Source organism: Ailuropoda melanoleuca, chromosome 2 (genome assembly GCF_002007445.2).
Source record: "Ailuropoda melanoleuca isolate Jingjing chromosome 2, ASM200744v2, whole genome shotgun sequence".
Classification (NCBI taxonomy): domain Eukaryota; kingdom Metazoa; phylum Chordata; class Mammalia; order Carnivora; family Ursidae; genus Ailuropoda; species Ailuropoda melanoleuca.
Window position 1 is genome coordinate 174412025 of NC_048219.1, and position 24033 is coordinate 174436057.

At 35.8% G+C, this 24033-nt stretch overlaps 1 protein-coding gene across 5 annotated transcripts in view; it reads right to left on the minus strand.

The window, feature by feature from the left end:
* Positions 1 to 906: 906 nt before the first annotated feature.
* The window catches only part of ERBB4 (erb-b2 receptor tyrosine kinase 4), a 1065595-nt gene continuing 1042468 nt past the window's right edge, over positions 907 to 24033 (minus strand). For 3 of the 5 annotated variants that reach the window (XM_034655108.1, XM_019802140.2, XM_034655107.1), the window contains 3 exons: positions 10110 to 10157; positions 9040 to 9337; positions 907 to 6199 (listed from right to left, as the gene is read on the minus strand). In XM_034655108.1, coding sequence (XP_034510999.1) covers positions 5754 to 6199; positions 9040 to 9337; positions 10110 to 10157 — 792 coding nt within the window. In that variant the 3' untranslated portion in view covers positions 907 to 5753. The remainder of the gene's footprint in view (positions 6200 to 9039; positions 9338 to 10109; positions 10158 to 24033) is intronic. The other 2 variants (XM_019802141.2, XM_034655109.1) reach the window with 1 other exon arrangement.

The window sequence follows — 24033 nt, forward strand, 5'->3', positions numbered from 1 at the left end:
ATGGTTTCAGATTCATCACAGGGCTGACTTGACTCAAATTTCTGCAGAGAAGGATATTGTAAGAGAATTGATCTTTATGGAAAAACATAATTTTAATATCATAGAGTATACTCTGTGCAGTAATTTATTTGAGAAGTATTTTAAACAATGTCCACATTGCTAGAATCATTTATAGAAAAGTCAGGCATTTGAGGGCAGAGGCTAAGTCAGTGTTTCACAAAGCAATGTGTGGGACCTCAGAGTTCCACTATGGCTTCAGAGAGGTACAGCCTGAAGAGGGCCACTTTGAAGAGGGGGGTAGACAACTGAAGAGAACAGAGGTGGTTGTGCCAATGGGGAAAGAAGCAAGGGTGGTATTTTTCTCTAAGGTCTAGAGAGAAATTAATTTTTCTGTGACTCTTAACAAGATAATCACTTACTCAAAAAGCTGACTGTCAAGGGGTAATTTCCAAGAGAAGAAGGAGACTACCCCCGGGAAGTTGGGGCTTAGAGTGTTTTCAGCTCATAACTGAAAGAGAAGCATTTTCTTCTGCCCAAAATATCACCTGGAGGGAAAAAGGTGAGGCAGGAGTCTGCAAAAGTGACACAGCCTACGTTTTTGTACAGCTGCAAAAGCATGGGACTTGAACAGAGTGTCTGAAATTTCTACTATTTTATAGAAATTTGCCTTTTAATGAAAAGAATGAAGGAGTCCATGGTGTTAAAAGCCATTTGTCCATACTAACGCAAGGGTTCCTGCCCAATATGGTGCCCACGACAGCTTCATGCTTGTAAGTATGGAGAGAACTACTCTTGCAAAGGCATCTCTGGGATTAGGAAAATGTATTCATTCTACCCAGAAGTATAAAAGCTGGCCCCATTGTAATATTAGTAAAATCAAGGTCTCTGCTGATCACTGTTATTTTAAAACCACACCTAATCTACTCTGTATAATGTCATTCATTTTTAAACAAATGGCAATTAGGAGACATGAGTCTGCCTTCATGAATCTACATGGGTACAAGGTTGCCCTTCAAATTCCATATACACAAAGAGAGGCACAGCAGAATTTTCTTGCTTTTGGCATATACACAATTTAGTTTATCTGGCTTTCTAATGACTAGAAGTTTATACACCTGGACTTCTCATTTGCAATATAATATTTAAAATCATCTGTCTAATAGCAAGAGTCCAAAATAATGGAAATAACAGCAGTTTGAAATGCTTGGTTTAGCATTATTTATCAGAATATTGTTAACTAATTGCTTCCTTTTGTTTTTGGAAATGGGAAGGTAACATGGGAAAAAAAGGACCTTTCACAAATTAAATGTATTTTGTTTGTTTACTAAATGGCACCATTCAATCTTTGTCTCTGCATAAGGTAATAGAACATGTACATTTCCTTTACTTCATTTTGAAGACCTCTTACCTAAAGTCATGTAACATATTTGCCTGTTAAACTCTGCAAGGTGGTGTTTGAAAAACAAATGTAAAAAATGTTCTCTTTACACTTAATGCAATTAAGAACGGTAAAAGAATAAGGGTGAGAAAAAATTTAATTGCAATGCTTGAAAGCAACTTTTCAAAGTGGAACCAGCTCTTTATATGCCTACTTTCAGCTAACCCTAACAAATAACGATTTTAAATGGCAAACTTATTTTTTTTCTATGCAAAATCCATCCTATGTTTTCATATGCTGCATTTTATTTTGTTACATAATATTTTGTGGTTAATTTTCTAGTTTGATTCATTTAATAATATTAAAACCATTTATTATCTGATAACCTAACTAAATCTACATCTTACAGCATTATCATGGTTTTGCCCAGCTATATACATGCTCTCATGATCACCTTTTCTATTACCTTATGAACTACATACTAGTTAAATAATCAACAGTTATAGACGGATGAATAATTCAAGTTTTGAAATAAAAGTTAGTTAGCTCTAGAAAACATGTATTTACATCCTTCCCTGTCAGGTTGAAACAATTTTACTTTCCTTTCACTTTGACACTTCAAAAAGCATGTTGCTAGCCCCTTGAACTTCATCTAGCAGCAGAACCTCACAAACCTTCTACTGGCTTGTCCTCGGCATCGAGAATATGCACAATCTTCATGTCACGTCCTACTTTTAGAAGGTATTAACACATCCATTATAGCACTTAGAGCACTACCTCTTCTCTTCTTTTCTGTTTCTCAGTATATAAATAATCAGTCATTCTTCCTGATCTACTAAAAGAGAATCTCATATTTTGAGTTTGTATATTTTAATAAAATTTGAGTTTGCACTGTTTTTAATTCTATTTCAGGAATATTACTTGAGAAAGAACTCTCACCCTAACCACTAAAATTTGGAAAACCAAATGTTACTCAGTAGTCCAAGCACCTCTTTATGGTGCAGGATGCTTTGTGGTTCTGGGTCTACTCTAGTTTAGAGAATGTCTTTTCTCTTCTAAGAACTAAAGAATGGTTCTTTAAACAACCATTTAGTTATACAGTTTTTCCTTATCTGTAGGTAGGATTCCCCAAGATTGGCTACAAAATTTGGTGACTTAAAAAATATAGTCTGTGTAATTTTACTACTAATTTTCCTCAAATTTACTTAATTGGTTCTGCATGTTTACACTGATACAACTAGCCTCTGGGATTTGATATTCTGATGCACTTTGCAGACTTCAACTGGCATTTTAAAATTTCACTCTAGTGAGTTAAATAAGTTACTTTTTGGAACTTTTCTTTCTTTCACACACTTTGAAATATATTTTTCCAGGGGGACAAAAATAAGAGAGAAATCCTAAAACAACTGAAATTAAAAAATGTACTATAGAAATCATTCAAAAGGAACAATAAAGTGGTTTTTGTGAAACATTTTGGGTCTTTTTGGATTATACTTGCTTCTATCTCTAGTTGTTAGTCGTAGATTACCTGATATGTAAGGGTTTTGTGTTCTTAGAATGAAGGAAACTACATTCACTGAATACATTCTCTTACCTTAACAAGGAAAAAATTATTTTTCTTTCCTTCTCAAAATAAGTGATTCTGTTTTCCATATCCCAGAAGAAGTAGGAATATTGTAAATCAGAAGAAAAAAAATAAAGTTCTAGTATCCAACAAGGGTGCTGTCAGTGGTGAGTTCATACAGATTTATCTAGAAAGGGAGGCTTACATCCAAATTCTCATAAGAACTTATGTGAGGTCCCCTTTCTCTGGAGACTCCTCTGAATGGGTGGGAGAGTTCAAAGTTGTTGGGCTGTAGCCGCTAAGTCATTCTCCGTCATCAACCCAGAAAACTTCATGGTTGAACTTCACTAGACGGGATCTTACAAACCTCTCCCTTGTTCTACTTCACTCGTTTAGCTTACCTTATTTCTCCTAACTTAGTAAGAAACCGGTCCTGACACCTTCAACGTTCTTGGCCAAAGACCAACACCTGCTGTTGGCTTAATGGTCAAATTAGAATCCGGATAGGCCAATTAGCCAGTGATGCAATATCCTTCTACTGGTTCATTCATGTTTGGATGATAACATTGAAATTATCCCATTTGTCAACTTCAGTAGCCTGTAGGTTGTTTAATTCATGTTCCAAATGGGTTCACAGAAGATCCTTTAACCGACAGCAGATTTTATGATGACTGCTCACAAAATAGTCCATAAAATCTTATTCCTTGAACTTATGGGGAAATTCAAATGTCATTCCAAGTAATTGACTTAAAATCATTAAGTTAGGGATAATATTGCATTTATGCTGCTGTTCCCCACTTACACAGTGCTTTTAGTAAACTCTAAATAAATATCAGTTGAAAAAACAAGGGCATTGAATGGATGGATTGATTTACTTTTTCAAAATAGGCAGAAATCTACATCTCTTTATATTTTGTTCTCTCTCTGTAAACACTCTGCTTTACCAACAGAGATTCTTTATCTCATTGCTTTCTTTTTGGCGACAGACTTGAATTTGATGTCAAAATTTTAACATTTGAAAAAAAAAATTAATTCAAATAACTGTCGAAGCAGATTTTCCTACAAAAGAGAGACTACCTGATTTTCTTGTTCCAGGAGACTCATTCCTACCATTTGTTCCCATTGCTCATCTTAGTACGTAGTCTTTTAAAATGATACATAAAAAGATGGTTCTAGAACTAGGATGATGTGTTTGAAGAAAGTGTTATTATACAAAGTATCAAAAGATTAGTATGTTGGATATTAAAATAATTACATGAGACATTTTTCATGTTTATTTACAACTTTTGACCCAAGAACCTACCTATAAACTGTGAACGTTTGTGTATTTTTTATTATACCATTTTATGTGCAAGAGTTACCTTCTACTTAATATAAATAGAGTCTCATACTAGAAATTCCATGGAATCAAGCCAATCCTTACTTGCGTTCCTCCACGTGGAGTATATGAACTGGATAACTTTCCTTGCGTAGCAAATGTGATATCACTTGTAGATAATGTGCTGGCCCTCTCACCATAACCTCTGGGCACCGTTCCAAAGTCCTAATTTGCTTGGTTTGGCATTTCCACAGTCTTTCCTTATTTTAGCTCTTTTAAAAAATGTACTTAAATTAGTTATTTTGCTGGTTGCTTCCATATTGCTTCATTCAAAATCCAAAATGGAGTTCAGAAAGAGAACAAATAAAATTATAGCTCAAGTGCAAACTACATTTCTGAGTATCTGCCAGGTAGACATACCCAATCCAGTGTCTCTTCCAGTTCAATGGATTCCCCATTGGACCACCCCTGAAAGTGTCAGTAGTTTTCATGAACCACACAGAACTGTCTCTTAGTTTCCCTTTTACTCTTTACATTACCAACTGCCTATCAAATACTGTCATTTATGGAGAAGAAAATGTTGAAGAATGTAAAGGATGTGGGGGTACATATTCAATAGTATAAACCATGACAGCTAGATTTGATGTTACACTTGACTAATATCTTGGCCTCCCTTCTAATTTTAAAGGCTCTATATTTAAAATAATGGTCATTTCACCATACTAAAATATTTTTTCACAATTCTGTCAATTTATAGCAACACATAAGAAACTTTGATGTAAAAATATTTGCAATTAGAAATTAAAGTCAAAATATATGGGGGTAAAAGTGATATAAAGGGACAAATCAAAGCAAAACAAAATAAAACAAAAAGACCAAAAAAAATCCCTCCAAACATAATTACTAGTTATAACTTTGAGAGAGATTAAGAAATTATGAAAGCTGAGTTGGCTGTTCTTGCTTGTCAGGATAGAAACTGTTGGAAAAAGTAACTGGATTTTCAATCTCAGTAACTATCATATGTTATAGAAAAGGTTATCTTTTTGTTCTAATGGAAACTTTATTACGATTTCCAAGGGTACTGAAAATGTACATGTCAGTTCCTACCGATAGGAACAGATAGCATGGGTCTTTCAGGCATCTACATTAAAAAAAAAAAAAATAGAAAGAAAGAAAAAGAGAAAACATTGAGAACTAGCTTGACAGCAGGCAGTATTGCCTTATATTTGCTGGTCCTTCTCTAGCTGTTCCAATCTCCTGACCAACCCATGCAGAGAAATGAAGAAACAGTGTGGTTCCTCCTGTCTTTCTCTTTCAGTTCTTCCTTCTAATGTTCAAGTTAGATAAGCACATGACTATCATTGCATCTCTGTATCTTCCACTGGGAAGTGTCAAAACTACTGGCCTTGGGAATAGAAGGAAGACCGTAAGAGAAAGAGAGGCGGCAGGGTAATTGGAGCGGGCTTGTCTCTATCTTAAAGCCACTGCTGAGCTTACACCACAGTATTTCGGTGTCTGTAGGGTGGAGGAGGCAGCACAGTGCCCGGCTTCAGCGAGAACTCAGAGAGGTATTCAGGATTCTCTGCCACAATAGGCCGGATCCGTCCATTTTGTTTATAAAAATAGTTTGTGCTGTACTCCTGCAGGTAGTCTGGGTGCTGAAGGGTGCTCCGAGGTGGCAGGCTGTGGTTCCAGTAGTCAGGGTTGTCGAATGCTTTCTTGGCCTTCTCTGGCACAGACAGTACATGGTTCTTCAGGTACTCGGCATTCCCCAACGCGTTGGCAAAGGTGTTGAGGTACAGTGGCTCATTCACATACTCATCCTCTGTCTTGGGTGGACCATTGGAAGCATTGTGATATTCGGGATTATCCAAAGCTTGAAGGTCTCCGTTTTTCCTCCGCGAAACGAAAGGGTTCTCCTCCACAGGGTTCAGGTATTCTGATGGAATACAAAAATATCAGTTAGTATCTATTTTCTGGACAATGTTAATCAGACAAAGGTTATACAGGATGGTTAGCTTTTTTTTCCCCCAGAACAATAAAGCCAGGGATTTGTTTTCAGGAATTTCCACAAAAACTATTTTGTTGATTACTTTGTTGATTATTTTTGTCATATGAAAATAGAGTAGGTGGGCCAAAACTTTTACTGACTGAACAAGGCACCACAGGCAGAAAGCAGAGTTCCTGTGCCCTAGATTGTTCCTTTTTCCTTCTAATTGCATTTGTTTCTCCTACATAGGAGGCCACTTGTTTAAATGCTTCTGTTTTCTAAAAGTCAGTATTTTTTGCTGTTGTTGGAAAATAAGACAATCTATCGGGGTTAAAAATAGCTTTTAAATGTGGAGAAGTTAGAATTTCTAAAAGGGTACTGGAAAATCAAAATGTCTATAGCTTCACTCCATGCCAAGACGAATGGATGAAGTGAAGGAATGGCATTTTTTAGTCTGTGTGTTTTGCTGTGATGTCCATATAGGTAAAATGGATTTGATTACAGATGTGTCCCAGAAAGCTTTACACATGCATAGGAAAGAAAACATCTAAAGAAAAGACTCAACTAATAAAATCTGATAGACATCTAACATTTCACTAAACTGACTTGCATGACAATAGATATGCCTAAGAATAAAGTGTAATTAGAACATTTACTTCCACTGGCTAACCATAATCACAAAATAACAAACTATTGGTTTGATCCTATGAAAAAATTGTTTTGTAGGTTGAAAGCAGTCATAATAGTGGCTGTTTGCACGATTCGATCTAATAAATTACTATAGAATATTGACCTGGAATTTTTTTAAGATGCTGCTCTTCCTAAATTTAATTCCACCTCTATGTCTATAGTCTAGACTACGTATAGACCTACATTTACACATCTAGTAGACCTTCTTGTCCTCTCTTTTAATGTATACACAGATGTGACACTTTATTCCTATTTTGGTGTTGGGGCAGGAAAGGGCACAATTGTTGAGATGCCACCACTCTGGAACAAACTTTCTCTCCTCTACACTTAGCCTGACAAGTAGAGAAAAATAATCTCATCAAGTCAGGGTGATCTGTTCCTGGATATAGGCCTGCTTGATATACTTAAGTAATTAGCATCATGTGCAAGTTAAAGGATAGTAATGACTATCCCACCATCATATATAGGAATGACAGGAACTTATGTCATCCTCACAACAATCCTGTGAGAAAAGAAGTGCAAGCTGTATTTTTTTCAGCTTTATAAACAGAAAACAGATTAAATGATGTATGAAGGATACAACTAGTACTGAACTAGAATTCAGATCTAAAACTCCTATTGAGCAGTCTTCTTGTTCTACTGTACTCTTTTCATTATCATCCCTAAAGGAGTAGTGAGAACTTTTCACTTCATAACATGTTGGAATTTGAATGGTTTTCAAAGCAATGGTCATTTTAAGAAAAATGTATATAAAAAAAAAGACTTTTAAGGGAGGCAGCATTTGATTTTCCTTACCAGGTTCCTCAAACTTCTTAATTGAAAGTGTAGGAATGTCTATACTAAAATTCTCTACTCTCCAAGAAGTAAGCCAGAGTACAATAATCTATAGAAACTTGTATTCAAAGACAAAATCAAGGGATGTTCAACAGTGAGTTTAGAAAGGCTGGCTTGTGTTTTCTCTTAGAAGGTCCATGTTACCTCTTCTCAATGCAATCTACTTATCTCCTGATGCAAACTTGCAGCCTTGTAGTTGTAAATGGAAGAACAACTCTATGGCTGAGCGCAGACTCTTCCCAGAGAGTACTACACTTTTAGGGGGATCTGCCAAATCTTCTCGAAACGTACATTTGTGTTACTACTGGGCTACTATCCAATTCTTCCGATACATCTAATTCTTCAGTACAGTAATGCCTTTCTCTACCTCTAGATAGATATACTTTAATAGGTTATTTACAATATGTACTTAGGGATCCCTTAATTACATTTTATAAAATTTAATACAGCCATATATTCAAGAACATAATGGCCCCTCATACGGAGACTTAAAATAAAGTTTACTTGACCCTGCAGACTCTGAGACACAATCATCAGTTTTTAATAACAATCACCCATCTTCTCCTTTCTGTGGTGCTGTTAACATTGGAAGGAAAGCGGCTTTTTCAAAATTGAAATGTCATTTGATTTGGATGTCTAACATTTCTACTACTAACCTTGTAAAGTCATCACTGAGCTTTGTAGAACTACAAACTGAATATTTTCAAGACATGATGGTATACATAAAAGGAAACGCAGCATCAGAACTTTAATTTTTGAAATGTGTCATACAAGGAATCATAATCTCCTACAATGAACAAGATCATCCTAATGATGTAAGATTTTAAAGAACTGACTGAAACTTTTATTGGTGCCATCCAAATACCAATCTTTATGATCTCCACAATAAGTCCAATAAAGCCATGGTTCTAAAACCTTGGGATGTGCTGCCTCACTCAAATATTCAATAAAGATATTCCAATAAAGATAAGTTTAGATCAGTGCTTCTCAGGCCTGACTGTGCATAAAAGTCACATAGGGATGTTGTTACAATGCAGATTTCTATTCAGGTGGTGCCTGAGATTCAGATTTCTAAAAAGCCCCTGGATGGTGTAAATGCTGTGGATTTGGACAGTATGCTACAGAGAGAAGCAGCCCAGGCCTTTTTTTGGGTCACAAATGTTACGTAGTCCGGGGGTTTGACAATTTCCCTTCTATACTATATTGCTCATTTTGATGGAAGTGAAACGTCAAATGACAATCATTTCTGCACATTCTGTTTGTACCTTGTTTAGGTTTATCTCGCATAGGGGTCATGTAACCTTCTTCATCCAGCTCTCCTCGTGGGCTCCGTTCCGGCGCAAAGACGGTGGGGTCCGCGCTGTACCTCTGGGTGCTGCTGTCCTCCTGCACGTGGGGTGCCACTGGCTTGCGCAGGGTGCCGTTACAACAGGAGTCATCAAACATATCGGCTGTAGCCCCCTGAGCAACTGGAGCTTCTGGGATCGTGCTGGTCGTGGCTCTGTAGGGCACAGGTACTCCTTGCTCTGCAGCAAAACCTCCATCTCGGTATACAAACTGGTTCTGTCAACAGAGAGACACATTTAGATGGAAGTTATTATTAGGAATAGCTGTAAAAAAATAACCAAAAGGATATGATAAAAGTCAGATAAAAGTCAGAGTTTCTTAATTGAATTTTTCCCCTAAATGGCTAACAACTCTGAGTTACAACCACCTAAAATTCCAATTTTTCTTAAAAAGTGATCCTGGGGAAAGAATTTGGAAATACATATTTAAATTTTACTGACCACCTAACACATGAACTAATACAAAATATTTCATGTTATTTTCCCACACTCGCCTATTTTTGATATACAATTCAAATTTCATGACAAATGGAAATGTTATTAACTGTAGACAGTCGACAGTAAGAACAGAAGCACAGTGATACCACATGGATGGTGATATTTCCTTACTGCCTTCTAGTCTGTGGTCACTATGACTTTGAGTCTCCAAGTACCTAACTAGGGAATCATTACCGAGACTCTGACTTTTTAGCACACAACCTGTCATCATGGAAACAATGATAACCTCCTCAACCAGCAGCATAATTTATGAGTCCAGGTAAATCCTTTGGGTAAAAATAGAAAGCTACTTTTGATGCATGGCATCTCAGTTTTGGATTATCTGGTGAGATAAAACATATCCACAAAGCCAGCTATATAACCTACAGCAAATTCTTAACTCACTGTTGGCAAAAGCAAAATGAGGAAACTATGGGGCGACAAGAGAGAAGAAACATGGTAAGCAAGGACCAAAAATACTAAAAGATGAAGGTTGATCATGAAATACTTACTCCTGACATGGGGGTGTAGGCAGGAGGAGGGCTGTGTCCAATTTCACTCTAATAGGAAAGAAAAATGGAATGATGGATATAATAAGAGGTAATATGAATGAAAAGGAAAAAAAAAAAAAAAGAAAAGAAAAGCCACATGAATTGTATGAACCAAAGGGGAAAACATGCACAACAGTGAAGTTTGCTAAATGGTAAAATTTTACATACTCTGACTACAAATGAGTTTTTGTTTTGAGAATATTAAATATTTTAATTCAATCTCTGAAAAAAATTATATAGAAAAAGTAAAATTTTAAATGGATTAAAAATGAAGTTGACAATGAATATTTTTCTGATTAACCCTAGAAGCAAGATAAAAATGGTAAATAATTAACTCGAGTTTTAAATAAAGAACCATTTCCTTCCTTACATGCTATATGGCTGAAATGGCCATATACCACAGCATTTATTCTCTCTTGTAAAAAGAAACTCATCTAGAAGGAGATAGAAGTGAATTTTAATTTTCCTTGAATAATTTTTACTACCAAGTTATATTTATTTTTTACTATTTCAGCAAAGGGTCAATTTCTTAGCCTTTCCTTTTAAAAAAATACATACTATTTTCTCCTCAGTTTCATGTTTTATAAGTTAAGAAACAGAAGAAAATCTTGGAAAATTAATTCTATTCCTGGAAATATGCTTTGCATACATTACTTTCATGTATTTAGAATCAGTTAAAATTAGATTTCAGTTAAAAAAAAAGGCATCTGTATTCTTACAGCTTAATATTCCATCCTATGGGCTAAATAAAAGTGGAAATAAAAATACGATAAAATATTAAGGACAATATTCCTTAGGGTAAGTAGAGGGGGTTATATGAATATCAACACCATTTCTTAATAATATATATATTTTAAATATATTTCTTGAGAACCTACTATCTATGTGCCAGGCACTTTTCTGGACACTGAAGATAATGAATAATGCAGATAAAAACAGTTGATTTTATGAAGCTTGCATTCTCTGCATACATGCATGAAACTTGGCTAAGTATTATTTCAGGCTAGTGTTTTTATAATTTAGAGATTCATAAAACAAACTCTAAGAAGAGTATGGGTCCATGGAGATTAACTGCTTAATGTAAATTAATAGCAACCAGATAACACAATTTCCCATAATTAACTCCTAGAGTGGTCAAGGGCCAGGGTCTGAATGCCTACATTAAGTTTATATTTTAACTCTCCTCAAAACTGAGTCATTTATCTGATGGGATAGAAACTATTGCTCTCTTTCCTTCTTTAATAACTAAGAATGTCTTGAAGATCATGACATGGAAAATTAGAGATATATGTAATAAGCTAAGCATAGGAGGTAGTATTGTCCAATGGACATATTGTTTTATGATTTGTTAGATATCTGAGCCCCAGTCCCAGTTTCAAGTGATGTTGTCAATCGTGAAACATCTCAGATCCTCATTTTTATACTTAGTCTCTCACTCCTTATATTTTAGTGAAGACAACGTAAGAAGGTGTATATAAATGAACTTTGTAAGCTCTGCACTACTATAAAAATGTAGAGGATAGATAAAATTTAAATATTCACATCTGCTAAATCAGATTTTTAAAGTCAAGCAATCAAAATGCCAAAGCTACTCATCAAAGAGGCATTAAAAATGCTTCCCAGGGCGCCTGGGTAGTTCAATAGGTCAAGCATCTGCCTTCGGCTCAGGTCATGCTCTCAGGATCCTGGGATCGGACCCTGCACTGGACTCCCTGCTCAGCAGGGAGTCTGCTTCTCTCTCTCCCACTACCCTTCCCTCTGCTCATGCTCTCTCTCTCAAATAAATAAAAAAATCTTAAAAAATAAATAAATAAAAATGTGTCCCTATTCTCCACATCACCTTCAGTATAGGTACATTTTATCTTTTAGAAAGATATGAAATTAAATACATTTTCTTCATAAAATTTGAGGGGAATTTGCTGTATAGTCCAGTGATATGTAAAATAGAGGGATGGTTAGGAAATATGACAAGTGCCTGGTGGAACTTTATCATATTATAAATCTTGACCTTACCCTATCATTAAAGCCCGATTATTGAGCAAGCATTTAACAAATACTTATCAGACCTCTACAATGGAAGCACAGGAACTGTGGTAGATGCTGGAGACAGCATGAGACACTAGGAGAGACATGACCTCTGGACTTTTGCAATTTACACTGAACGATCAAATATTACCTGAGATTATTAGAAGAAAAGGCAAGAGTAAGACAAAGCTGTGGTGAATTTATCTGAATTCTATGATTACATATTAGAAGGAAGGTATTACAAAATATTAGTAATTACTGCTGTTCCTTTGTCCTCTTTGTCGTACTGGGTCATGTTTGACTAGGATCACAGCTCAGGAAACAGCACAGATGGCTATGGCTGTACATTTTTCATTTTATAAAACTTGGATAAGTGATCAAAGGAGTAACTCGCAAGTCATTCTTCATCAGGAAACACTTTATTATATATATTCATTATCTGGGCTAGACCGCCTTCAATTGTAAAAACGTTGTGTTAAACATAACTGGACCTCTTGAAGAGAGGCCATGCCGTATTAGAATGCAGGCGCTGTCCCTGCTTTGACAAGTCTTTCCATCAGCAACCTGCCAAATCTGGATCTGGACACACTGCCAGATACCATCACAGTAATAGGAGTGTCTTCATGCTTTGCCTAGCATTTTTTTTTTTCCATTTTAATGCAGAAAACTAGGAAAAGTCCCTTTAGCCTTCATTGTTTTTAGGGTTACTGGCTGCTTTTTATTTTTCTGTTTCCATTTTTTTCATTTGCTTTTTATTTTTTCTGTTTTCCATGATAAAAAGCACCTCATTCATTTCCCCCCGGAAGGGCAATGCAGCTACAAGGGAACATCTGTGAGGCCAATTAGCAGGGCTGGAAATGTGATATAATTGTTGTTTAAATATATTTAAATTACATGTTAATCACTATGTCATAATTTATAGGCTTTGAAAATAACTTTTTGTACTTGAGAGCCAAGCCAGATTTTACTTGTTTTTGCTGTTTTTAGTTTGTAACAAGCTCTTCGTATTCCCCGCCCCCCCACCAATTCCCCACACTTGAAGAGCTGAACTTTAATCTGGGAAAGAATGACAGCTGCAAATAAATTGGTTGAGTAAAAATTAAGATCCCCACAGTCAGAACACGCTGGAGTGACCTTAAAGTTCTGAGCAGAACAAAGCAGTGCTCTCAGTTAAAAGGCTTTTGTTTTTTCATTGTGCCATTTTCTGCTGTCCGTCAAAGCCCAGCTTTGCAGATCTTCAGGAAGTACCGGGTGCATCTGTTCAATTAGCTGGTGAGCGGATTTACTGTCAGCAGCACAGAGATAGAAAGAGGTGGGTTATAAACTGGCAGGTGATAGGGAGTTTGTTGATGGTGGGGGGATTTGTAAGGGTGATGGAGAGAGTCAAGTTTAATTTTGTGGCCCTATCACCGGGATATTGTATGATTGACTTGGACTCAAGTGCCAGAGGTTATAGAGAAGGCAAAGATCAGCAAATATATCAAATATGGTATTAAATGCAGTTTACATACATCATGTTCTGAAATTTACATCTCAGTTGAATGATAAAAATATGAAACTGTCTTATTACATGCACTGTATTTCTTATATTTATTGTTTTAATTAAAATATTATATTGTTTAATATTGCGCCTGGGAAATTTTAAATTGTTAACCAGATGGGTTTGTCTTTTAATATTTTTCTTAAAAACACCATACAAATCTATGTTCTTAGGAAACAAAAATACATACTCAATGCCTAACTTCTATCTAAATTAAACATGCACTTAACAAGAGTTTTGTTTTTTATCTTCAGATAATTATTCCTACCAATATTAACTACAGGATTAAAGTTTCTAGGGTCAAGAAACACTCTAAATCCTTTTCACCGAAACAGAATGTATTTCTGTAAGATGTTACTAATCCATCAGCACTAATTTATTACCAAAACCCTATTAAGGGTTCTCAACCTTTTATCCTCCCTGGCATGTATTCTTAACACTCTGATGGGCCTTTTCACGTTTTTACAGGTCAGGTAGCAGCAGAGAAAACGTTTTTGGCATTAAATCCAATTCCTGATGTATGGCTATAACTTATGTATTTTTTCACAACCAAGTTCAACATATCAATGTTTGAGACAAGTAGATTCAGAATCTGCGTTTTTCATAAAGCAGCCAGAAGAAAGCAAACAAAGTGTATTCATGTATGAAACACCAGCAAGAACTGGGAGAAACCCTACTGAATCTATGCAGCTCGCTCACACATTTGCACTCATGCACACACACATCTGTATATACAAATTACACAAAACACCTTTTGTCTATTTATGTACATGTTTATTTATTAATGTACTCATCCATCTACTTAGTTTGATTATGTGGAAAGCTGCTTTTTGGGTCAAGAAGTACAAACTTCCAGTTATAAAATAAAGTCATGGGGATGTAATGTACAGAGTGGAGAATATAGTTGATAACATTGTCTTAACTTTGTAATGTGACAGATGGTAACTACACTTATTGTGGTGATCATTTTGCAATGTATACAAATGTTGAATCACTATATTGTACACCTGAAAATAATGTATATTGTATGTCAATTATACCTCAAAAAATATGGATATTGTTATAGATATTACAAAAAAGACATGTTTCTTTGATAATCAAGAAAAAAAAAGCAATTGGGAGCACCATGAGAAGTATAAAACTACATTCCAAATTTAAGAATCAAACATAAAGCAAACTTAAATATGGGATGTTTCAGACTCTTTAGTGAAGAAGAAACAAAAAAAATCACACTGAAGAACAATTTAAAAAAATAGAAAAATAAAGAAACTTTAAGTTTTTGCTCTATCACACACAAAATAAATAAATTGATAATAATGTTATAAGAATAAATAAAAATATATAAAATTATATAATCGTATTTTAAATACATCGACAAATAATTAATAATAAGCTTCTGATTCAGTTGAAGGAATATTTACTTGGGCTCTCATTCTTTGTTCGTTCCTTTTTCATTAACCCTAGAACATCTTATCTCTCTCATATGTCTCATCTACTCTGTTACTGAAAAGAATTTTTAATGAAAGGAAGCTATGAATGGTATCAGTAAATATGAATAGGAGTCAATTCAGAATTTACAAATTGTAGAGGGCGCCTTTTATAAACATTAATAACTCTACTTTCCTAACTCAGTTCTTGAAGTCCAATTAATTATAATGTCTATTCTGTTTCATAGATAAATATATGACTAATCTTAGGCAAATTGAGAAATAGGATGTGAGACTAACATGTATCATGTACCTATCATATGTCAGAGACTATCTTAGGTTTTATTTATTCTTACATCCTTTCAGGGTACATATCATCACTAAAAATCATGACTTGAATTTTACAGATGAGAAAACTGAGGACGAGGGAAGTTAAAAGTTCCTCCCAAGTACACACAGCCATTAGTGGCTCTCTGAATCTATTACCCTTTATCATGCAGGCCACATTAGATTTTGACTTTAGAATTTCTTTTCTCTCTTATCTGTATGCTCTCTCTGCCCCTGCATAGTGCCTCAACTCTTCTCTCAAATGAGTTCTCATGATTTTTTTTCTTGTGAAAAATTAATTTCAAGAAGGACTTTGACTCACTAGCCTTAGCTATAAAATACTAATAATGCCTAACAGTATCCCCTCTCCCAGTTTATTGGCATTTTAACTAACTGCAAGGACTGAGCTGAAAAAGAAACCATAAGTAGAATGTTAAGAGCTAATAGAGGAGATGATGGATCCATCCATAGGTAGGTAGATCCAAAGATTTTCCATGGCAGCACTCTTGCTTATGGATTTATTGTTCTTACTCTAGGGCTTAGTCAATAAATTCTTCTTCCTGCTTGACTAAGGGAAAGTAAACTATTTTATCTCCAAGCAACAATTCTTATACCCTTTCTAAATATCTAATACCCTTTCTAAATAAATAGAGGATATTCCCCTTTAAAATATTCATGGCTAGATGAGTCCATAAAATGAAGCTGAAAATTCTTCACTTTGTACCTTTCTGCTTTAAGTCTCTGCCGGTGTTATGTGAAGTTGAAGGGCATTATTAGCACAGACAAAAAAGAAAGGGTATAAAGCAGCATGATTTTGCATTGGTGCCAACACTCCTTAGCTTCATTCAAGATAACCAATTAGACTTTTGTCACCCTTCCAGAGATTAGTAATCACACAGAATTTATATCTCTTCATCCTGGTACATATTCTAAATGTCTTTTGTTGGTTGGTTGGTTGGTTTCTGGCATTTTTCTTTCATATGTTTATATTTCTTTTCTGAAGTGCGCTGTGGTATTTAAACCTTTTCCATAGTTATCACCTAGCTTCTAGTTAACACCTGCTGCTAGAAATCTAAAGAGGAGAACATCTAGGAGGTTTCTTACAGACCTCTTACCAGTTCGTTTCAGTTAGAAAAAGCATGGTCATTTCTCGTAATTTTTTTTTTAACCTATCCTTAAGAACATTTGGTTCAATTGCAGCATCTTTATTTAAGAGTAGAAATGAAATCACTAAGTCTTTATTATGTCTAAATTCTTGGGAAATCTAAATCTTCAAGTGAATCCTAAAATTGCCACTCCGCTTGAGTGTTTTTCATCCCAACATCATGAAGATTATTTAATGAAGACTTCTTAGTACAGGAGCAATGTCTCGAGGCCAGGAAATTCTGAAGACAGCAATTTCATTGTTCTGGAACAAGTGTTCACCTACGGTCCTTCTACCGTAGGGTTGTTTTCTTGAACTTTTTGCCACTAAGCCATGTGACCTTTCACAAATTCCTTAATCTAATGGGCCCTCAGTTAATTTACCTTTGAAAAGAGAAGTCAGACAATGGAACAGGCAGTGGGAAAATCACTTTTAACTGTCAAATTATTAGTATGTAAAATGAATATTCTGCCTAATGACATTATTGTAGAACTTGAAATGTTATACCTTGGCCTGGGTATAATATGCTTCCTTTTGTATTATTAATAAAGACTTAATATCACAATTTTAGGCTTTGTGTGTATGTGTATGCATTCATACGTACACTAAGAAAATTAATGGCTTAAGACAATATAACAGGCTTATTTAACCCACTCAAACTGACACTTTTTTTTTTTTTAAAACACACTGTCAGATCATTTGTGGCTTGTTTTTGTTTTGTTTTTACTGTTTTTCACCTGTGGATATCATTTATCAACTAAATGAATCTTGTTCACTAAAACACTATGTATAAGAGTTCTATTTAGAAATATTTTTTTTAGTGGTTGCTTGGAGTTACTTTTATTTACTTGCAAATAATAAGGCAATAGTGAAATACTGTACAGTTCAAGCTCCTCCTTAGCAATAATCCAAGCTTGGGAAATTTTATTATATATTTAAAATAGCAATAACAGTATTTAGAGCAATCTCTGTGTAAGAATGTAAAGAATATCAAAGACCTAGTTGTGTCTTGAGAGATGGAAAGCTGTATGACGGGATATAGAATTGTAAATTTTATAAATCTAATTTTGGCATGTAGCTTTTATTCAGTGTCTTAAAGATAGGTGTTGACAATAATCAAACAATTTAACATAATACAAATAAGGCTTACAGTGTTTGCAACATTTCAGTGTGGATCAGGTTGGAAATATCTTCAGTTATGCTAGTTTATGCAAAGTGTTTACCAGATAAAAGGTGAATTTGTAACAATGGTTGATTCATCCAACCACTGGTCTTTAAGCTACCAGGTGGCACAGCTGTTGCTGTAAGTAAAAAGATTTCTCACAGTCCACCTGGAATTAGGACAGCTGGTTCAGGAGAGCTGTTCTGAATAACGTACTGTGGATACTCGGGTACAGCTACTGACAGAGCAAACAGCACGTGGCTGTCCCATCAGCCCAGAGCAAACACCAGTTACATTTCACAGAAACAGGATGGTATTTACAACTGATCGGAGCCAAAATGAATATCAGATTGAAGGTAGCACCCCAAGAGAAAAAAGCTCTCCCCAAGAGCTACTTGTTGACTACAGTCTAAGCACTTGTACTGTTTTCAAAAAGCCCCCAAATTTGATTTTGCTGCATATAAAAAGAAGAAGAAATATACAAAGAATTCCTGCACCTATTTGTGAACCACTTTGGAATTTCCTAAAATAGAAAAAAAAAAATTTAAAAATCTCAATACATCTTAGTTTCCCATTTACACTCTTTGTTGCCAAAGTCAAATTAGCCAGGACCATGGTCATAATCATTTCCTTTTAAATTCAAAAATGGCTAATACTTCAATAAGAAAAATATGAAGGAGGCAAAATATAAAATAGACTTGAAATAAGAGAATCTAACTTAAATCTTACATGGATTCCAGAGATCACCCAATCACACATTTTATTTTCAGCTATGGTAACAGAGATGATTTCCACAAGGTCACACGGCCAGTTACTAACAAGCCAAAATCAATAGGTGTAATTAGAAAAAACATGTTTATGGTTTATAACCGGGAGAAAAAAAATCTACTTGATGTCCTTAGAATATGTTTGCCTAAGGGGCAACATAGTGAAACTGTATCTCAGGTGAGGTCTGATCTCAATGTTTCCTCACCAGGCTTGACTTCTTAGTTTCTGGCCCAGGTTTATTTACTCCCTGCTAACAGACTCAAGAGCACACCGATTCCTGCCCTGGTTCTATTGGAAATGTGACTACATCTATATCCTCCTTGCAAAGAAATTGTACCATTGTGAGTCGGGAACTCACACCCTCATTATGTTCAATTATTGATTCAAAAAAATTATTAAGAACTTATCGTGTACCCCATATGAATGATTTACCACTGTATTCTAGTTTATTTACTTTATTAGTACGCTTTCTTCCATAGACTGTGAGCTTATTCAGAAGAGGACTTACTTTAATAGTTACCATATCCGTGATGCCTAACACAGGCCAGAGACATGGACATGGCGAAATTTTCAGTAAAAGGTATATTGGATCAAAGGATGGATGGATAGATAGAAAAGTATATGAAACCTAAAGACTGGCTCTATTAATGAGAATCTCAGGGACTCCAACTAGCCAGCCAGCAAGATATATTTTAAAGGATATGATTTTAGCATATCCTGGAATTATATATTATACACATCTTAGCCTATAGGTACTGAGGGTGAGTCTTAAATTGAAATTGAACTGTAATTCAGTAATCTGAATATTATCTCTCATCTAGTATACTCACTCTTCTTATCAGTGATTACTCTTTCTGGAGGGATTGTTTGAAATCTTAATTCTTATGGCAAAAAAAAAAAATGTCTTCCTATAGTGAGTGGTTCCAAATGCAACACACATTTCCCATGTAGTTATGAAACTTCAAGATTCTATCACTAGTATGACAAAAACCTCTTGAGACATCTTTGTATTTCCTAATGCTTTGGAGGTCTAGCAAACTCAGGCTTTCGCTTTATCCCTAAAGATATAAATTGTTAACTAAGAACACTAGGAAAGACAGACTCAAGGATAAATTGCCATCAGGCAGATGGAAAATGCAGTTTTGGCTCATCAGGTCAAGCACAAACCCCTACCAGTATCCTTCTTTTTTTAAAAGATTTTATTTATTTATTTGACAGAGAGAGAGACAGCCAGCGAGAGAGGGAACACAAGCAGGGGGAGTGGGAGAGGAAGAAGCAGGCTCACAGCGGAGGAGCCTGATGTGGGGCTCGATCCTATAACGTCGGGATCACGCCCTGAGTCGAAGGCAGACGCTTAACCGCTGTGCCACCCAGGCGCCCCCCCTACCAGTATCCTTTTTAAGTGGCACATATCACCCACCTGGGTTTCTACACCGTGGTGCAAAACACAGACACCAGAAGGGAAAGACCATTTTAAATTTTTCAAAAAGCATTTTTAGGATAATGATGGCTGGAAACTATAGAAAATCAAAGTTATAAGTAAATGAAATTCTAAATCAAAGTTACAGAGCGGGTGTCTCAAGAAGGGAAGAAGCTGTAGGAGGAGAGCCCTTGAAAGGGAAACCCTGCCATTCTATCGCTTAGCTGCCTTAGGTAAGTTTTCTCCAGAGCTTAGTGTCCTCCTCTGTAAAATAAGAACAATAATATCTGTCCTGCCTGGTTTATGAGTTTCACAAGTTTGTATTCATGTTAAACGTCTTTGAATAAAATAATGTAATATACCCATGTGTGACATGGTATTTTTTTCTAGTAAATTAAAGAAAATACAGCTGAATCTTGACTTGTCCAAGTATCACTCACACAAGACCACACTAAATGCTGCAAATCAAATAAGCACATGTTTCTTAGCAGAAGAAGAGTCATCACATAGCTACATATTTCTCTGCGTGCCAAGAGGTTATTTTGCAAATTCGGAATCACATAGTTCATTGGAAACAACTGTCAAAAATGATTAGTGTTATTGATGTAAATAAAATAGTGGGAGATAATCGACAGGTTTCCCTTGAATGCATTTTGGTTAATACACGATTCAAAGCCATTGCAAAATATTCCTTTGAAAATTAAAAATAATGGTATGTTTTTCTTGGTGCAGCACTAAATCAAAACAAGACCCCACAGAACTCTCTTCCACCACTTAGTCACAGAAAGGTGCATATTCTATGTCCAAAGATAGATTCTTTAACCCACTAACAAATTAATTGAGTGACCTAATAGTAGAGATTATGATAAACTGAAATAAAATCTTCATTACTTTTGTTTTCTTTAGATGATAGGGGTGAGAAAGTCAATGAAACACAAACATTAGAAATTCACATCTCTGCAAAGTATGTGTTGGTTTTCTTGAATCACTTCTAGTGAACACTTGAATGCATCCAGACAGACTCCTTATAAGATATGTCTCAGAATTCATGCTGAGGCATTGTCAACAGGCCAAGGAGAAGTCCTCAGTGCTGAACGTGTTCTTAGATTGATTTTTTTCTTCCCTGTGATTGTTGATCTTTTCAGGGAAAGCTGGCACATTAAGGGAGGTACATGGTAATGCAGGAAATGTTTGAACTCTCAGACTGGTGGAGAGAGAATTCCTGTGTGTCACCTCTTTAATACATTAAGCATTTTATAGATTTTAAAAGCATACTAAACATCTTTAAGAAAGATACGTCCCGGAAAGAAAGCTAAGTTACAGAAAAGTGCTTAGATTTACAACCTGAAATAATTTGATAAATGACTTGGGAGTTGGGAAAAATAAAATAGATTGGACTCTAGCACATGTTACATACCCAGGGCTTTCTTCCAAGGACTACCAAACAAACCAAAAAAGTACTAGACAGATAAGAAAAGCCCCTAGTATTTTCCCACGCCCCTTTGTCCATTATTACACCGGCACAATTATTACTTATCATTTCAAAAGGAAGATATTAAGACAGTGCGCAGCTATGTTTTGGCAAAAGAAAATACTAATGCTCGATCTTACAAATATAATCACAAAGGAGAGGAAGGTTGTCTTTCCTGCTATAAATCTTCAATGGTAGGCACCCCAGGCTCTCTTAGGAATCTTTACTGTTTTTATTACTTATAAATATATCTAAGGGTTTTAGAAGCTGTTTCTAATTCATCTGCATCATCTTTTAGGATAACAAGCTCCTGAAATATATGAGCAACCAGGTGTGTTACTATCTCACCTCTCTTATTTGTCCCAAATTTACTTATCTATTAAAAGATAGCTAGTAAAAGCTTAGATTTTGCCAAAAACAGTAAGTGAGAAGAGGACATTCTGATCACTCCTAGGACTGATCTCTCAAATTATTATTGAAACGTAGGTAACCAAAAGTTCAGGCGAGAGAAATTCAAGGTAATATTAGCACTCTGACAGAACTCTAGGATTTTCATCCAGCCTGTTACCATACAAAAGTATATTGGATGTCAATTATGCAGGAGGAGAAGACATTTCCAAGAGAGCTTGACACAAGCCCAGGTTGTGAATTATTTGCTTTGAAATACCTTCATATTCTCCTGCTTATAAATTCTGGTCAAAAGAAAAGCAAAAACAAGTAACAAGCTCATCCTAAGCATATGGTCATGTGAACAGTCATAAAATGTTTATCAGCCCACAAATAAAATTTTTAAAAATGCTGGACCATCCTCCTCCAGAAGGGAGGAAAGAAGCACAATAAATAAAGTGTTCTTTGTTTTTATATTAAATTTTCAGGGCCAACACCATCCATCTTGAGTTTCTAAATACCAGAAGCCCCAAAGGAAGCTTTCACTAATATGCTATATAAGCCAAGAATACATTCATTCCTGGCAGCCATTACTCTTGCATGTTTTCTCACCTTCTCTGCCCAGAATGAATTTACTTTAAAGTGATGAAGCTTAGAGCTTCAGGCTCTTCAATTGCATAGCCCCTTCCAAGGCCTGGGAAAGGACCCATCATAGGTTCACATGGTTTTGAAATTTGGTAAATTTTGAAAAAGTAAGATTTTTATTTTCGTGTTCTTCTTAAAGGGGCTCCACCCCCACTTCCAATGATGTGTCTGGCTCCACATAATCTTGATCCATCCATGCTTTACCCTCACTTTTCTGAGAATGTTTCCTAAGTTTATTCTTTATCAGAAATCTGGCATTCACGGGGGCACTTGGGTGGCTCCATTGGTTAAGCATCCAACTCATGATTTCGGCTCAGGTCATAATCTCATGGGTCCTGAGATCGAGCCCCACATTGGGCTCCATGCTCAGCACAGAATCTGCTGGGGATTCTCTCCCTCTCCTTCTCCTCCTACCTCCTGTCCCCACTCACACGTGTACACATGCATGCCCACTCTCGCTCTCTCAAATAAATAAATAAAATCTTAAAAAAAAAAAGGAAAATACATCTGACATTCATGAACAGTCATCCTGCACATTCGGAAGGCTTCCTTGGAATATCCTTTCTAATAAAGAATGTTCATTCCATGATTCAACTCTGGCATCAGAGGCTGGGTTAATATGCTGTAAGCTTCCAGGTCATAGGTCTTCAAAATTCATTCAAATTCCTCCTCTTTTTGAAGTTTATACTAAATGGTTATTCCACAGGTCCTTATCCTCGTGATTATCTATAGTCTTTGCAGACATTTTCCAACACTCAGAATGTTCATTGGTATCATTCCAATCACTCCGTGATATCTGACTCATACTTAATCCCTTTCACCATGAATGCCACTGCATATCTAAGTTTCTGAGCTTCTGAGCTTCTTCTGAGCTTCTCCTTGCCTATGATCTCCACCTCACTTTACCACATGGCTATATCATAACAACAGGAAAAACTCCCAGTATAGAATTTTTTAAGATACCCTTTTCTCTGACCATAGCCTTCTATTCATTCCCTCTGGTGAATACCTTTCTCTGATTCAATCAGATCTTCTGCCTTTTTTTTGTGCTCTTCAGTTAATTTCTTGACACTTTACCAGCATGAGCTTTGTAGTAAGCTAGATATTGGTTTGAATCCTGTGTACTTACTAGCTCTGTCACAAGCTACTCAACCTCTCTCAGTCCCAGAGTCCCCCCAAATGGGGGAAAGAATGCCCCTTCTCTTGTTAGCATTCTCTTTTTATATGAATGTATGTAAAGAAAGAACCTATAAAACATTCAGTTCATAGTAAGTACACAATTATCCAAAACCAGGTAGATAATAGATGATAGATTTATTTTTATTTATTTTTTATTTTTAGTTTTTTAAAGATTTTATTTATTTATTTGAGAGAGAGAGTGAGAGAGAGCCAAGAATGGAATGAGGGGCAGAGGGAGAAGCAGACTGCCTGCTGAGCAGGGGGCCTGATGCAGGGCTAGATCCCGGGATTCTGGGGTCATAACCTGAGCCGAAGGCAGCCGCTTAACCGACTGAGCCACCCAGGCATCCCGATATATATATATATATATATGTTTTTTTTTTTTAAAGA